The sequence below is a fragment of the Elephantulus edwardii genome, unplaced genomic scaffold (genome assembly GCF_000299155.1).
Source record: "Elephantulus edwardii isolate Elephantulus edwardi_28Jun2011 unplaced genomic scaffold, EleEdw1.0 scaffold00163, whole genome shotgun sequence".
In the NCBI taxonomy this organism is placed as follows: Eukaryota; Metazoa; Chordata; class Mammalia; order Macroscelidea; family Macroscelididae; genus Elephantulus; species Elephantulus edwardii.
The window spans coordinates 2,914,053-2,931,702 of record NW_006399913.1 but is presented as its reverse complement, the minus strand read 5'-3'; the positions used below and the strand labels follow the sequence as shown (position 1 = coordinate 2,931,702).

At 36.0% G+C, this 17,650-nt stretch overlaps 1 protein-coding gene across 2 annotated transcripts in view; it reads left to right on the top strand.

The window, feature by feature from the left end:
- TMEM135 (transmembrane protein 135) overlaps window positions 1–17,650 on the top strand; it is a 259,256-nt gene that overhangs the window by 217,613 nt on the left and 23,993 nt on the right. For both annotated transcript variants that reach the window (XM_006895253.1, XM_006895252.1), the window contains 2 exons: window positions 9,845–9,886; window positions 14,065–14,211. In XM_006895253.1, coding sequence (XP_006895315.1) covers window positions 9,845–9,886; window positions 14,065–14,211 — 189 coding nt within the window. The remainder of the gene's footprint in view (window positions 1–9,844; window positions 9,887–14,064; window positions 14,212–17,650) is intronic.

Genomic DNA, 17,650 nt, shown 5'->3' with positions numbered 1-17,650 from the left:
AAGGAGGAAAAAAATGGAATTGTGCCTTAAATTGCCTTCACTATTACAAATAAATCCACATGGTCTTCAGCAATTATCTGCTTGGCCTATATAGCAGATGATGTTATTGTTCAGAAATATTTACTGCTCTTCCCTGGGGGAGGCATTATACTTCCCTGACCTATTATTCCTGGCCGTGTGACTTGCTTTGGGTAATGAAATATGAGTGGAAATGATTTATGATCACTTTTGAGAAGAAACTTTGAGTCAGAACAGAAATATCTCCCCACCCCATCCCTGCTCTGACAGCAGTTCCAGATAGATGCTTCTACATCATGGTAATGCCTTAACTGAAGATTCATGTTTCTGCATTGTAACAAACCACTGTTTGACATGTAATGTGGGCATCTAAACCACTTAGCTTTTACTATTTGCAGCATCACCCGGACTGATGGGCCTCAAACTTCAGCGTGTATGGGAATCACTTGGAAGATTTGTTAGGCTCCCTTAGTGTATTTGAATTCAGTAGGTCTAGGGTGCAGCCAAATAAGAATGTGCATTTCTAACTTGTTCTCACTTGGTGCTGGTATCGTGAGTCCAGGGCCCCCCTCCTCAGCCTTTGGAAACTGCTGGCATGGCATTTGCTGACTAGTGCAGCCAGCTTTTTATTTTCTTAGAGACTAAGTTACTCAACAAGTGCTATAAAAACAAAGTAAGAGAATCTGAATAAACGTCATTATTAAAAAAGTCAATTTCATAAAGCCCTTTGATTTCTGGGACACACACCCAACCATGTGCTACATGTGCATGAACGGCAACCCCAACACAAACCCTAAATTAGATCAGTATAGAAATTACTATTACATTGACCATAGTCCAGCAAGAGGTGCGCACGCGCGTGCACACACACCCCCCACCCCCACCCAAAAAACACCACATCAAAGGGGAGTTGGAGAAGGAAATAGTAAAATCTAACTGGGTGAGAAATTGCCATTCTGATGGGCTCAGTAAAAGTTTTTGTGTAAAGGGAGAATAGTTAAAGAAGGCATTGCATGTTAAAGACCAGGAATAGCCAAAATTAAAGTTGTGGGAAAGTAGGAAGTATTTCTAACAGTACCAGTTAATGCAGTTTGCAACTAACAGATGAGGGAGAGGCAATCTTAAGAATATTTCTCCAAACTATTAATTCCTTGCTTCGTATGTGATTTTTGTCAGTGCGGCTTCAGTTCTATCCTACTCTTAGTATTGATTTCTACTATTAAGTAGCTAACAGTGATTGTCCAGAGTTTCTGACACTAATGGGAAGTGGAAAGGAGCAGCTAGCTTAGAGTCTTGACCAAAGCGTGTTCGTAGGGAGCTCATACTTAAGTCAACGGACATGTGGAGTGGACACTGGAAACTGATTCCTTTAAATCTTTCTCTATAAATTTTTTAAATAATACAGTTGGGAAGACCATTGTTTTCTGCCTTCATTCAGGCAACTTGGTTAAGATTCCTTCTCTATAGGATCTTTTCTCTGGGAGTTAATAATCTTCAGCTATGTGAAGATGTCTGAAGAAGTATTCCAAAAAGTTTTTAAATACTACTTTTGTGGTATTTCCCAGATATAGATGTTTTAGACGTGGTATTAAATAAGCATACATTTTTGAAAAACAACAGCCTGCTGTTACCAAAAATTGTTCATTTTGTGCAAGATGAAAACCAATTTCCGTATTGTATTAATGACATAGATACCAACATTCATTTGAAAATAAATTCACATTGATCCAACTATTAAATTGAAAACATTTGTTTTGATTTTATTTTTCACAAGCATTACAGGATAGAAGAAAATGAAAATTGCCAGTCTTGTGACTTTTTAAAAATAGATTGATTTGGTCTGTAGTTTTAATGTTGTTCATTGTAAATAAGAATTGTTTTGGTCCATAGCAGTGAGTTTAAGACATTTGCTAATTTTTTTGTTTTTTCATTTACGTAAAATATGTTGATCATATTTCTTTCTTAGTTGTTTGCCTTGTAATTAATTTGTCAAGTTGATGACTTGTTCATTATGTGGAGACTGCACACAAGTCTTTCAGCTTAGGTCCTCAGGGCTCACAATGTACTCTTTCACGATTATTCTAGAGTTTAGTAATATTGCTATTACCCACTCATTTTGTGAGGAAAACTCATCCTAATGAACAGAAACAGTCTGACGGTGCTTTTAAGTTCTTCAGCAACTGAAGGCAGTTTGATGCATGACCTTCCTTAGTTTAGATTCTAAAGCAAAAACAGTTCCAGCTTTTTTCCAAGTTGAAGGAGAAATTGAAATCTTTTGGAGTTGTTACTATAAATTTGAGTCCAAATGTTTCCAATTTACATTTAGGACACACAAGAGAGAAAGAACACAATAATCGTCTGAAGGCTTATAGTCACACTCGATTACCCTCACTGCCACCCGATTGAGCAACTTTCCTTGGTTCTTTAGGAGAAAGCCAAGCACAAGTGTTCCATTCTGTTTGAAATAAGTTGCGCTTTAAACATCATATCAGAGTCAGTAAGTATATTTAGTGCACTAGGTGAATATACTATTTAAGGGAATTCAGTGGAAAATTATTTTGAAGATGTAATACAAGCTTGGGAAACAAAATATTCTTCCCTAAAATTGAGAGTGTTTAATGATTTGCTCCAGATTGATAGGAAATGACTAGTATCTGTGTTCTTGTTTACATCAAGTTTCTCCCCGTTGCACCATGCAGTGCTTCCGAAGAAAGGTGTCAAATGAGTGCATTATTTTCTTCCATTGTATTTTGCCAGATGAGTGCAAACAAAGTTGGTGTTGAGTACTGTAAAGTCAGAACCGACACATAGCGGTCCTTCCTGGTGGGTTTTCAGACTCAGTTAATTGCACGGGAGGAGAGTGCCCATCTTTCTCCTGTGGAGCAGCAGCTGGTGGCCTCGAACCGCATGACTTCGGGGTTGCAGCACAACTTCTTGCCACTAGGCCACGAGCTTCTGAGAACAAACTGGACAATAAAAATACTAAATCAAACTCATTTTTTCCTCATTCTTTTAATTTCGTTAGAGAATATATGATGATTCAGCACATTTATGTTGAGTTTTAAATGCTTCTATCAATTGAGAATGTTCTTCAATGTTAACTATGTAATGATGGATTATAATAACTTGTGTGATATTAAAAATATAATATCATTATATTTCCTGAGGGGACTTAATACAGTTAAAAATCAGCAACATTTTTTTACTCCCTCCTTATAAGTGCAATAAAAGGAAAACATGCAATACAGAGTTTGGCATGTAAGTCAAAATAAGGCCACAAATGCTTCCAAAACCAGTTTACTAGCGACATCTGCTGGTAAAAAAAAGTAATAAAGATGACATCTAATGGAAGTAATTTCTTGAAAATTAAATGAATGGAAAACTTTTGTGGGCTGAATTATTTTCTTATACTAAGTCAGACTTTTAATTGAAATTTCTTTTAGTAGTTGTTGATCGCTTTGACATTTGACCAAGAGTAATTATACAATAATAACACTAACTCTAAGCCTATTTATATGTTTATATATGTAATCAAAAGAGCACTAATGATGTAGTTTGAGCTCCATAGTTTGAACTTTATAAAGCCATGGTGGACTCTATGAAGAAGAATGTGGCCTCTGGACTCATCAACAGCCTGCAGTGATACAACCTGGCTTGCTGAAAGTGAGGACTTGAAATGCTTGCTGCAGATCAAAGACAAGAGCCTTCAATATGGACTACATCTAAACATCAAGAAAACAAAGGCTCTTACCAGTAGACAACAACATGATAGATGGAGAAAGGATTCAAACTGCCAATATTCATCTTACCTGAATCCACAATCAACACCCTTGGTACCAGCAGTTAGGAGATCAGCAGACAAATTACTCTGAGCAAGTTTGTTGTCAGGAACCTTGCCAAAACACTAAAGAGCAATGATGTCAGTTTGAAGACTAAGGTACACCTAATTTAGAGCATGGGTTTTTTGTTTTTGTTTTTTTTTTAAATCATGTTCTATGCCTCTGAGAGCTGGACAATGAATAAAGATGACAGTGTTGTGTTGGAGAAGAGAACCAAATATCCTATGAACTGCCCAAAGACTTAACAAGTCTCAGACAAAGTGTAGCCAGAATATTCCTTGGATACAAGGATGGCAAAGCTTTATCTCTCATGCTTTGAACATATGGCTAAGAGAGTCTGTTTCTTGGAAAAGGACATTATGCTTGAAAAGGTGGGAGAGGAAGACCCCCAACTGAGATGGGTTGATAAAGTTACCGTAGCAACAGGCTCAGTCATTTAAGGGATTATGAAGATGGAGAGGATGGGACAGAATTCAGGATGTTGTTCATAGGCTCACTGTGAGGTATCCTCAACTCGACAGCACCTAATAACAGCAACAGTAGTATGGTTTATAACATGTTGGGCTGTTGTGTTGAAGGTCAGCAGTTTGAATCCACCAGTCACTCCATCAGAAAGATAAAGAGTTGTAGAGATTTGAGTCAGCTTGATGGCAGTAGGGTTGGTTTTTGTTTTGTTTGTTTTTTGTACGACAAATGAATCAGTTCATTCATTCTCCCGAACCTCTGTAAAGAGTGGTGTATCTGCTGAGTTATGTGATGTAATGCTAAAAATTCTTTTTTTCTCCTTGTGCCACATGCCTCTGTTCACTGTTATGCATTAGCACCTTACTGCTTAGCTAAGCCCACTGCCATCAAGTCTGACTCATAGTGGCCCCCCCAGTGGCTATAAATATTTACCAAGGATACTATTTGTATTTCTTCTCTGGAGCTACTGGTGTATTACAGCACTCAGCCTTTTGTTAAGGAGCCCAACACATTAGATTATAGTGTCGGGGCTCATCACACTTTAGAACATTGCAAATATAGGATTCACTAAGTAGTTATTGAATGAGGTTTAGTTATGTTGCATCAACTAAATTTAATAGGGAAATCATTTATGTGGAAAATGAATTATCTTTTTGCAAAATTTAAAGAAGAAAGTGACTTTTTAAAGAGAAATATTTTTTGTAGTAGGAAAAGTAGAGTTTTGGTTTTTTTCTGTATGGAGAGTTTTTGCAAATTATAATGTTCAGAGAAATAAAATCTTCTCAATCCTTGCATAGTTTCTCTACCTAGGCTTATTGAATAAAGGATTTCTGGCCTTGTAGGTCAATAGTTGCACTGTCAACTCTAAGGCAGATGGCTGACATCCACGATCTGCTGCAAGGGAGAAAGATGAGTAATCTGTTTCCGAATGACTTTGAGCCTGAACACCTGCTGGAGGGTCAGCTACAAGTTGCTTCTGACTTGACAGCAATGAGAAAAATAAAACATGAACAAAAGTCAGTTAGGCGTCTTCTTAGTATACCAGATCTTTATAGGTAGATGCTTGCTCTTTAACAAAAACAAACAAACAGCCAAACCAAAAAGAATCAAATACACAGCATTTTGTTAGCTAAACAAATATTTCACCATAACATTTCCAAAATCAAACTTAAGATTTTGTCCTTGAACTTGTTCTTCTCATAGTCTTTATCATTTTAGTAAAATGCCTTTCTGTCTTTCCTCTTGGTCCAACACAAAGTGTCCGAAATTTGTCTCCTTATTCAATCCATCAAGAAAATCTACTGGTTCTCCTTTTGAAGTACACTCAGAATCTGACTATGTTTTCCTCCATCTTTGCTACTATGTTCTTGTCAAGTCATTGTCATCTTCCCTTTCTTGAATTTGTCATCTTGCTTCTAAACTTGCCTTCCGTTGTAGTCGCTTATAGCAAAAGTGACTCTTTAAATTAATGACAAGCTTTGTTACTTCTCTGCTGAGAACCTTCTCAAGCCTTTATCATGCTTACAAAGCCCTATGTGAATTGCTAGATGGTTTCCTTTCACTGGCCCATTCCTTTGACCTCATTTCCTTCCACTGCCTCCCTTCCCTATTCAGTTCCATTATAGGGATTTACTTGCTATTCGCCTTATATGCGATACAGACGTCTCATTTGGGACTTTGTACTTGATATTCCTTCTAACTCATGTGCTACTGTTCTCTCACTGTATTGAAGTTTCTGATCAAATTACCAGTGTTGCCTTTTGAAAGGTGTCCCTCTTGATCACAATATCATATAAAACCAAGTTCCAGCTCTATCACTTTCTCCCCTTATCCTTCTGGGGGTTTTGGCCACGGAAGTCTTCATCATAGGACATAGTGACTTTTTGTCTCTCCCTCACCTAGAGCATCAGCTGTATGAGAGTGGAGCTTACATCACTGTCGCAGCCTTGGAACCTGTTCTTCACTTTACACATAGTTGGCTCTCATTCTTAATATGTGCAGAACTAGGGGGGAAATTGCAGAATTAATCAGTAAGCCTTAATACATAAATGGAAAGTGAGACTTGATTTACATTGTAATAATGAAATCGATAGCATAGTCACCTACCTTGTTGTGATACTTGCTATGCTTAAATCCTGATATTTCTAGGTTTTTCATTTAAAATAAATTGCTCGTAGCTGATTAATGTCCAGATACTACTTTTGTCAAAATGAGAGGCCATCTTACCATTTTTAAGATCCTTTCTTTGAGTACCATTACTTTTTTGTTCTTTTGACACAGCCATCTAAGTCTCTATTACATTAGCAGACCTGATACACATGAATGGTGAGAAGAATAGCCTCTTTTCAATCTGTGCTAAGACTTTATCAATATGAAGTGCTTCCCACAGGGCTTTTCCGAAAGAAGCAAACTTTCATCATAATGAAGTCGCAAATTCATTTGTATGTGCCTGTTGTATATTTGAAAGCTATCTTTTGATGTTTTGGTCTGCAATTAGGTTTATTGTTTAAGGTCACTAATATGTAATCCTAACTAGACCAATTTGTCGCAATCTCTTATCTAGCATTACACAAAGATCAATAACTATCTTGTAACAATAACATACCAAAGTCAAATTTGTTCTCAGATAAACATAATCTTTTAATTAATCTATAGCTTTGTTTTTCTAGCCTCAAACCACCCCTTATCTAGAAATTATAGGTTTTAAATTACTGGTAAGCACTTTATTCAGGTGGAAAGATGTAAATTTAGAGAATTTTAATGCTTTAAGTTTTCCATGCACATTTTGAGTGTAAAATATCCATTTTCCCATGTTTATACTCACTCTATGTGTGGTAGTTAGTTGTGCAGTTTGTTGGCTAAGTTTTGTGGCCAAATTTGTCATTGTTATATGACCACAAAATAGATCATGGTGTAATTAAGCTTGAAATTATTTTTCTGAAATGCTATACCCCGTCCATTGAAACTGTATATCTTTTAAAGTGGTGAGATCTATTTCTTCTGTTTTTGCATTTCCCTTGTTACCTTTCACACAAAACACTAACTGAAATAATTACCTAACAAGATTTGAGATGGTACTTTTTATCTAAGAATGTCCAGTGTCTAATGTTAACACTTACTGAAAAAGATCAAAGATTACATTCTTCAGTGTGGATTACATCAACATCAAGAAATCAGAAACTCTCACTGCTCTACCAAAAAGGGAGCATCATAATAGATGAAGATTTTTGTTATCAAAGATTTCATTTTATTTGGATCCATAATAAAAACCTAGTCAAGAATGCAGGAGACGTTGGGGAAATCTGCTTTCAGGAACCTTTTTAAAGTGTTGAAGAGCAAGGATGACAGTTTAAAGACTTAAGGTGCACCTGATTCAAGTTGTGATATTTTTTCCTTTTTTGCTTCATGTACATCTGAAAGTTGAACCACGAGTAAGGAAAATCAATGTAGAATTGATAGTATTGGCTAAAAGTACTGACTATACCTTGGACTTCCTATGGGAAAAGCAAATCTGTCTTAGAGGATATATAACTAGGGTGCTACTTAGAGGCAAAAATGGTGAAACTTCATTACACATATTTAGGGCATATTGTCAGGAGGGGTCAGAAGTTTGGAAAGAACATCATGCTGAGAAAGATAGAGGGTCAACACAAGAGCAGAAGACCGTCCAAGAGATGACTTTGCAGTGACTGTCACAATAGGCTTGAGTATATTGGAAATCGTGAAGATGCCACAGAGTAGGGCATGGTTCTGAATTGTTGTTCACAGGGTTAGTGTGAGTTGTAATCAACTTGATGTTACCTGACTACAGCAGTTATGTTGGCTTATGGAGTTCTGCGGACTTACATCGTAGGGGGTAGCACTGCCAGCAGAAAGGCTGCCAGCAGCTGCACAGTCGAAGGATGACCATTTTCCTCCCCTTGGGATTTACAGCCTTGAAACCTGATGGAGGGTTGCTGTGATTTGGAACTAAATCAAGGGCAAAGAGTTGAAGTTTCTTTGAATATTAACACGAATCAGAACATTATTGTATCACCGGTATTTGTAGATTTCTCCAAGGGATTTGATACCAATAACGAGACCCTTGTTTTAAATTTTTTATTTTATTTTATTAATTTTAATGAACATTTATAGAGATTTTGGATTTCCATTCATTCATTGCACTTTTCTCCCTGCCCACCCCTTCCCCCCAGTTCGCTCTTTGAAAAGTAAAAGAAAAATTCCTTCATTGGTATACAATCCCCCCCAACCCTTTTTTTATAAAGTGTTTAGGGAGCTCTGGTGGCCTAGTGGTAAGAAGCTTTGCTGCAATCCCGATCCTGTGGTTCGAGGTCAGCAGCCACTCTACCTGATAAGGATGGGCAATCTCTTCCCTATTAACTGCCTCTGAAAACCCGCCAGAGGGTCAGCTGTGGGTCGGTTCTGACCCGTTGGTAAACAACAACAACACAACTGATTGTTTACATCATCATCATCATCGTCACAGATACGTGCAAAGCAGGTTAAGATGCAGCAGCATTAGGACAAAACAAAACCAGTATAGTAATGCAACAGTTCAAGATCTTGTTTAAATATTTTAAACAGAATTGAGAATCTTTTCTTCTTAATTACCATATAGTTTGAGTAAAAAGACTTTACCGTTTTGGTAAGGGATAGAAGAGAAAAAACTTGAATTCTGAGTCAGAAAAACTTTTCTGATTGCTGTTTTGGGGTGTTTCTTTTCCCTCTGTGGGGAGTGTAACTCCTATTTATCATATGATCTTCTGAGCCTCAAGCACCAGTAGAGAAGCATCACATCACTAACTAAACATTAGGGAAACACTAGACCCATTCTTAAATTTGTGATATAATTAAATACGCAAACCAGTGCCCGGTAATAGTAAACACTTAATAAAAAATATTTGAAATCCCTTCTTTCTGTGTGCTCTCTCCTCCCTCCCCCTTCACCAGAGAAATGCATAGAAAGTGATTAGAAGAAAACGGAGCCTGGATTATAGTGTCTGTTCTGATTGGGCTTAATCAGAAGTTAAAACTGATGACCTAGACTCAGAGCCTTTTTGTGGCTGCCAACTCTACATTACTTTGCAGACACTGAATTAATAAGTAGAGAGAAGTCAGGACCTTGAATTGACCTATATATAATACCCAGCAGGTGTATGTGGCCTTTCTGTTCTCGGCAAATTGCTCCCCCAGGGGTTGGGAAGAATGAAGAGTGCTCCACTCCCAGCCCTCATTTTAAGTCCCCTTGGAGCCCTCAGAAGATTTACTTAATTCGCTCTTCAGCCTTCAGATCTACCAGTTGAGCCCTAAGTTATGTTAATTTGACAAAAGCAAATCATTATCATTTTAATCATTTTGTGCTTGATGGCTTGCTTTAAAGGTCTTTTTGCTTGTTTGACCACTTGTAATGCTCAGATCATTGTCCTAAGAGTTTTGTCTTTAAAAAAAAAATTTCTTACATTTTGTAACAACTTAGTGTACTACTTTATATCCTAAGATGTGTTGTTTTATTTTTATTTCAGGTGCAAAGATGGTTTGAAAGGATTTACGTTCTCTGCACTGAGGTATGTAAGATATCTATTTCATTTACCCTTCTGCTGAGAGAGCATTTGTACGTTTTCTTTTTCACAAGTAAGGTGTGTAAATAAAGCTAATATTTATTGACTCAATTGTTAAGTCAGAAGTCATTTTAGTAGTCATAAGAGTATTTCACGCATTAGTAGGTAGTTCATAAAAAGGTCTTCTGTCATATTCTACCTTTGAAAACCAGTCAACAACTATTTATTAAGGCTCACTAGGTGCCTGATATTATAAAGTCTTAGAGAAGAAATATAAGAACTCTTTCTTCAAGGGGCTTGTGAAGACACATGAACATTTATTGAAAAATTAAGTACTTAATTATGTGGCTTAGATGATAGACTTTATTCATTATAAGCTTTGGTAGAATCTTTACTCGTCACATCATAATCTAACTCTTAGCCTCTGTTAGTGTAGAAATATTAACTTTGATGTTGTTGTATTTTATAGTTGAAGCATTTTCACATAGATTAGAAAATGCAATTTTTTACAATTGACTTCAAGTCCATGTGACATGGTGAAACTGAAACTTAGAATATTTGACTACTTAAATCTCATGTAAATAGCTACATATTCTGACTCCAGACCAAACATTCTTTCAGTTTATGTTAGGAATTTTTATTTTCTAAAGTGCATATAATAAATAATTAGTGAACATTAGTAGCATAGTGTTTATGGTAGTATACGAGAAAAGCCAAACTCACTGCCTTTCTGAGTTTGTAAATGCTTGTTGGAGAAGACTGTCTTTCTCTCAAGAAGAAGCTGATGGATTTGAACCCTTCACCTTTTGATTAGTAACATAGCACAACACATAAAGCACTGTCAACCTACTGCTGTCAAGTCAGAGCTGACTAAACTGACTCTAGGTTTCCAGAAGTTATAAATCACACAGGAGGAGATTTCCCAGGTTTTCCCTAAGGATCAACTAGGAAATTGAGAGCACTTATCTTCTTATCTTTCATTTGGCTGCACAATCCTTTACCTCTTGGTCACAAGTTTCTGTATGATTATACAAAATTGTTTTGGGGATCAAATGAGTTAATATATGACAAGTATTTATAGCAGTGCCTGGAAAACAGGAAGTGCTTAAGAAGTGTTGGCTATTGGTATCCTTATGGATGGAGAGCCTTAAACTATGCTTGAAAGACAGGTTAGGTAAGTATCAGAGAAAAGGAAGAATATTTTGAGTGTGAAGTGAATAATATTAGCAAAAAAATGTAAGTATTCTAAATGTGAAATGTAAGGTAAAAATTATAAAATCAACTCCAGAAAAATATTTTCTTTGATAGCATAAGGCTAGCTAACAGTAAAAAAACCCACAAAACAGCAAAACCAGGATTTGATAAGACAGGCAGTTGGGTTTTTTAGCAGAGTAAAAGATATGTTTTTGTCAGAATGGTTGATAGTTTCACAAAGATTAGTCTGTCCTCAGTATTTAGGGCACTGAACAAAGAAAAAAGCCAGAAAGTAAAAAGATAAGATAATGAAGACAGGGTGATAAAGGAAGGATTAAAAAGCAAGAGATAAAGTTGAGACTTGTAATGGAGAAAAAAGAGTGATAGTTTCCCTCTTTCTCTACCTCTCTGCACCTCCATTCCAGTAAAGTATCAGCTGCTGAATACCTGAAAGGAGGTGCGATTAACAGATAATCAGGTGGCATGCAAAGAAACTGTCTTAGAAGAGAGCAGATTGAGTTCAAAATTTGATTCTGAGTTTTTCTGGTTGTGGAAATTCTATACTAAGCAACACATTTCTAGCTCATAAAACATTAAAATAATACGCTATTTTCATCACAATATCATATAATTAGAAAGTAACTTTGCTATTGTGATTAATATTGTCTATAAAGATTTTAAGTCTTACTTGAAAGTTTGTTACAAAAAAATTATTTTCCCCAGGGGAAAGAAAGGCTTCACCTTTTATTCTGTGTCCCTTCTTACAGTCTCAGAATCCTTGAAAAATTCAGTGTTTTTTCTCTACTTTAAGTCCACTTGTGATAAAAGATTGTTCTAGACTATGCTACTTGCATTTAAATTTTTCTCTGATTTATAGCAAAAATGTGTATCATTCTAGCTAGCACTCTTGTTGTTCGAGAAAGAAGATTGTTATTTATTGTCATGTATTTATATTTTACATCTTCCTTTGACCAAAACACTGCATCAAGTCATTTCAGACCCCTAGTGACCCTCCATCATGTTTCTAAGCTATCAATCTTTATGAGAGGTGCACCAAGCCTTGTTCACCATAGCTTCAAACATAGAAGTATGCATATGTATATGTGTGTGTGTGTGTGTGTATGTATGGGTGTGGGTGTGTGCGTGTGCACGTATAACTTGACTGTGGAGAACTGAATCTTTAGTATCAGTTCTGGCTTCTACCCTATTCTGTAGAGTATAAGTAGGAATCAATCAAGGCAGAGGGTATAAACTAGTAAAAATTTCCTAGGAAGAGCAAATAGTTAACAACTAGCCGAAATGGGTACTTGGAAACGACTCAATGATGCCTGGGAAGACCGAGTTGAGTATTTGCCTCTGAAAGACGACAGTCTTGAAAACTCTGGAGTAGTTTACTCAGTACAGAAGGAGATTGCCATGCGCTAGAATCAATTTGAAGGCTGGTAACTGATGGCAGATTTCAAGAATATTGCACTGATCACAAGGTGGCACTTTTCCGCCAGCTCAAATCCACCAGCCGATCCATAGGAGGAACCTGTACAGTTTGTGGTGTAATTTCCAGCTTCCAGAGACCCAAGGAGGGTCAGCGCTGACTGGATCCTCAATGACAATGAGAGGTTTTTGATGGTAGTTATTTTTTTAAAAATTCATAGTTTTATCCTTATTACATATAAAGTTCTTAACCTTTCCATGCACATCCTAAATCACGAAACAAATTATGAACTGAAAAAATGCCCAGCTGCCATGTGGTGACAAAGAATCCCATTACAGACTCTCTTAAACTTGGCAGGCTGTGCATTTTTGAAACCAGATTCACTTGCAGTTGTTCATGTTAACAGCTTTTTTCTTTCTTTCCACTGTCAAAATTTTCATATTACACTTGCCACAAATCCTATGGTCCAGTATGTGATGTTATTTATTTGTATTTTATGTTTCCTCAAAGCTCAAAAAGTAGAATTTCCTTAGGAAAGGTGAGTTATTTTTTATGAGTTAAAAAAGAAAAGTTACTCTTTTCACTTTTCTACAGTGAAAAGTGAAATCAGTAAAGGTACTACTCGAGTAATAACTAAAGGTAGTAATGTTTTCTTTGTTTCGTCTTTAGAAAAGTAGACGTGGAAAAATATAGTTGTGCTTTGATGAAAAGGACTGGTGTCTTGTCCTAGATAAATGTTGTTTTGTTTTTGTTTTGTTTGGGTTTTTTTTTCCCCTAAGAGAAGTTGGTAGAGTGGAGTGATACTAGGGTTATGAGTTTTCTCATGACATTATCTATGGATACATGTAACCATAACTGTCCTCCAGTTCTTTGTTTTTAAATTCTCCCATTTTTCTGTGTCTGAATACATGATATTATTCACTGTAGCTGTGTTAGAATTCAAAACAGCACACAGTGTAAAATTAGTGGGGTGGGGGGAAGGAGAAATTAATTCATTTGTAGTTATAAGTAAAACTTAGTGGGGGGGGGAAACTCATTCAAATGTAATTATAAGCAAAAAAACCCAACCAACCCAAGCTAGTAATCGACTTTTTTTTATTTGAAGAAGTCTAAATATGAAATATATCAATAAAGTGGTAGCCTAAACTTTCTTTTCATAAAAGTGCTGTACAACTCAAAGGCAGGCAGTTCAAATCCACCAGCTTCTCCAAGGGAAAAAAATAGAGCAGTCTCGACTCATCAGTTTGTAGCCTTGAAAACCCACTGGAAGGTCAGCTGTGAGTCAGTTCTGACTCAACAGCAGTGAGTGAGTGAGTGATATTTTGCTTGATTAATAAATTTTAAAATTATCATATTGTTAAACAGATGACTGTTCATATTTTTTAACTATTCAGATTTCTGAAAGCCTATTTGTTTTTCTTCACAGGATAATTCAATTTTATATATGTTCTAAAAAAATACTTCAAGTGGTGATTTTTCTCCAGAATGTATTTGTCTATAAGTGATTTTTTTCCTCCCTAATGGTGGCTAATGCCTCACATTGTGTTTTTTTCTTTAGATTCATTGTAGGGAAGGAAGAAATTCCCATACACTCTTATTCACCAGAGGCCGCATATGCAAAAGTGGAACAAAAGAGTGAGAAACAGGAGGCAAAACCAAAAAGAAAGAATATAATTGCTCTAGTGAAGAAACTTGTGGATTCAGTGTGAGTTCTTTATGTTGGTGTTTTACCAGTTTGTCACTGTTTTCCATATTTGTTCTGTGCCAACGTGTTTTGTGTTCTGTTTAGGTAATGATACTATCTTTCCACCAAAAACTATGAAAAAGTACTATAGAACATCATATTCCTTTAAAATAGATTTGCTTGAAATGAAAATATTTTTTTTCTTTTTCAAGCTAGCCAGAGTTCTAGGTGGCTAGAGTGAAGAACATGAAACACGGGTTGTTGCTTTGTTTTTCTGACCATCGACTCAGAACCAACCCATAGCTGAAGCTCCAGCAGATTTTCAGAGGCAGTAAATTGCACAGGAGGAGACTGCCTATCTTTCTCCCGCGGGTCAGCTAGTGGATTCAAACCGTGTACCTTAAGGTTGGCTGCCTATTTCTTACTACTAAGCCACCAGAGCTCCCTCAGGAACAAGTGAATGTATAAATTGAATATGCCGATTTTGAGATGGAGAAAGAAAAGCTCGAGAGATTGAATGTAAGAAGATAAGAGAACAATAAGGTGTAAGCTTCAAGTAAAAAAAATATTTGCAAGAGTGCAAATTTTGAGGGCTTTGGAAGTAAAAGAAAATAATTTACTATATATATTACACAAAAAAAGTTTTTGTATTTTATAGAAATAAATGTTTAATTATGTTATTTTGTATAGTCACTGAAATAAGTGTAATGTTTTAAAATTAGGCACTAGTTAGTAAAAGTGATTTTGTTAGGGATATAGAGATAAGGGTTCAATTATAGGTGGCTCATGCTCTGTGAGAAATCAGGAGACTTCTGTTTGACAGTTTGCCTGCCCCTTCCAACATTTTTTACTTCAGGCAATTCATTTAATCTCAAAGGTTTCATCTCTTAACTAAGATTAATAATTTTTGTTAAAGATTTTTGTGAGCATCAAATGAGATAAGACATGGAAATTGATGAATACATGAGTACTCAATTTTTTATAGAATCTATAAGGACTTTATTTTCATCTTAGTATAAACATGCATGGAAGGTGAAAGGAAGGAGTAAAAAACATAGGAATAATTGTGATGTGACATTAAATCAAGTTCATAAAGCATTATGGGTTGATTCAGTGGGGGGAAAGGAGAGGACCGTTTTCATGAATGAAAATGAGGTCAACAAGAATCAGAAGGAAATGCAGATGCCTCAAGTTTCAGAGCGGATCAGGCCACAACATAGATAGTCAGAGTAGCTGTTGTGGGTCCATGGATATGAAAGCAAGTCTGCATAATACAGAAGCAAAATAAATAATAGAAGGAAAATAATCCATCTGGGTACTTAAATAATTTTAATACAAGACTATGGAAAAGTTAAATAGCTAAATAGTTCAATTGGTAAAGGAATTTGACTTCCTTAACAGGTTGAGGCTCATAAAAACTCGTAGCAATCAAGTCAGAACCAACTCATGTTGACCATCCAGCAGATTTTCCAAAGCTGTGTATTACGTGGAAAAGGATTCCCCATCTTTCTTTCACAGAGCTGCTGGTGGATTTGAACTGCTGGAGAGGCACAGCCTGTAGGTTAATAATGCAATTCCCTATAGACCATTCACCAAGAGACAGTGCCATAATTTCTGAAGTTTTGGTAACCATGCCTGAGAAATATCTTTGAAGAAAACACTTAGATGTATGAAGAGCAGTGGCTTACATGAAGCAGTCCTCATCTCAGCTCTCCACTCAACAAATTGACCTGACTGGATATGTCTTATCATTTCTGTTCTTCATCTGTGAAGAATTGAGTTTGAAAAAGGCCTTGCTAAAGACGATTGCAAATGGGATTGGAGAAGTGCTGAGCCAAATCTCAAGTTATTGTTATAAGCAGGAAATGGTAAATATATTGCAGCCATGAAAAAGCAAATTACAGTCTAAAAAGAGCTTATAAAGACTGCTTATTTTGGAAATTGAGTCCTTGAAAGAGAAAGGGGAAGAACTAAACTCTTGGTAATTTCTCCTCGCTATCAACTTCTCAGCAGTTTAACTGTTTTTTTTTTTTTTTTAAACTTTCAATGTTTTATTTTTGACTGCAGCTGTTTACAGAAATATAGTTGCGAGTATACAAATGTTCCAATAGAAGCAAAATATCTTTTTAATATTTAACAAGTTATCACAGACAGCTAAAAACATAGATGCAAATAAAATTCCCCCAGAGAACAAACTGAAAACATCTTGTATCAGTGCTCTGAAGTCCCAGTTTAACTGTTTTTAATGTGGTGTTATGTGCCATCGAATCGGAGCCTACTCATGACCCACTCTGTACTGACTGAGATTTCAGAAGCTGTAAGTTGCAGTGGAGGAGATTGTCCAACATTCTACCATGGAGTCAGAAGATTCAAACATGGAGTCCATCCTACCAAATAATTGAAACAAGTATGTCTGGAACAGTGGTCTTCCTAGCAGAAATATGTATTAAACAGTAGGAGAGTAAGTGGTTTATGTTAAAATGTACCTGTCTTTGGAATTCTTTTTTTTCTTTTCTTTTGAATTCTTAAATTATCATTTTCTATATTTGTTTAAAGGAACTCTGATTACTTAGTACCAAGAAGTTGCACTGCCAACCCAAAGGCACGTGGTTTGAATGCACCAGCTGCTCCACAGAAGGAAGATCTTCAGTCTTCCCTGTGATTTATTGTTCCTGAAAACCTACTGGAGGGTCAGCTATGTGTCAGTGCTGATCCAACAGTACATAACAATAATATTTTTAAAGAGACTTTTGAGTTCTAATACTACATTGTGTTTATTTTCCATATGTTTTCCCTCAAATATAATGAAGTATACATTCCTGTAACCTGATTTTTACTCAAGTCCTGATTTTGTGTATGATTTATGACAGTAACATTAACTAGAGCTTTAAAGCTTCCAAAAACTTTGGCAGAGTATATAGTTAACATGTTACGTTGTCATTAGGTGCTGTTGAGTTGAGTACGACTCATAGCAACCCCATGAACAAAAGATCTGAATCCAGCTAATTAGATAGAGATAGAGAGATAGATATATATAGATAGATAGAGTGGATAAATATAGTGGAGATATATAGTGGAGATAGATATATATGTATATAGTGGAGATATATATGTATATAATGGAGATATATGTATATAATGGGTGTATATATGTGGTGGATATATATAGTGGATACATATATAGTGGATATATGTGTGTGTATATAGTGGAGATATATATATACACACACACACACACACACACACACACATATAGTGGATATATATGCTGATATATATAGTGGCGATATATATATAGTGGAGAGAGAGATATAGTGGAGATATATATATGTGGAGACATATATAGTGGAGATATATATAGTGGAGAGAGATATATACACAGTGGAGATATATATGAGAGAGATATAGTAGAGAGATATATGTAGTAGAGATATATATATATTAGACAGATATATATATA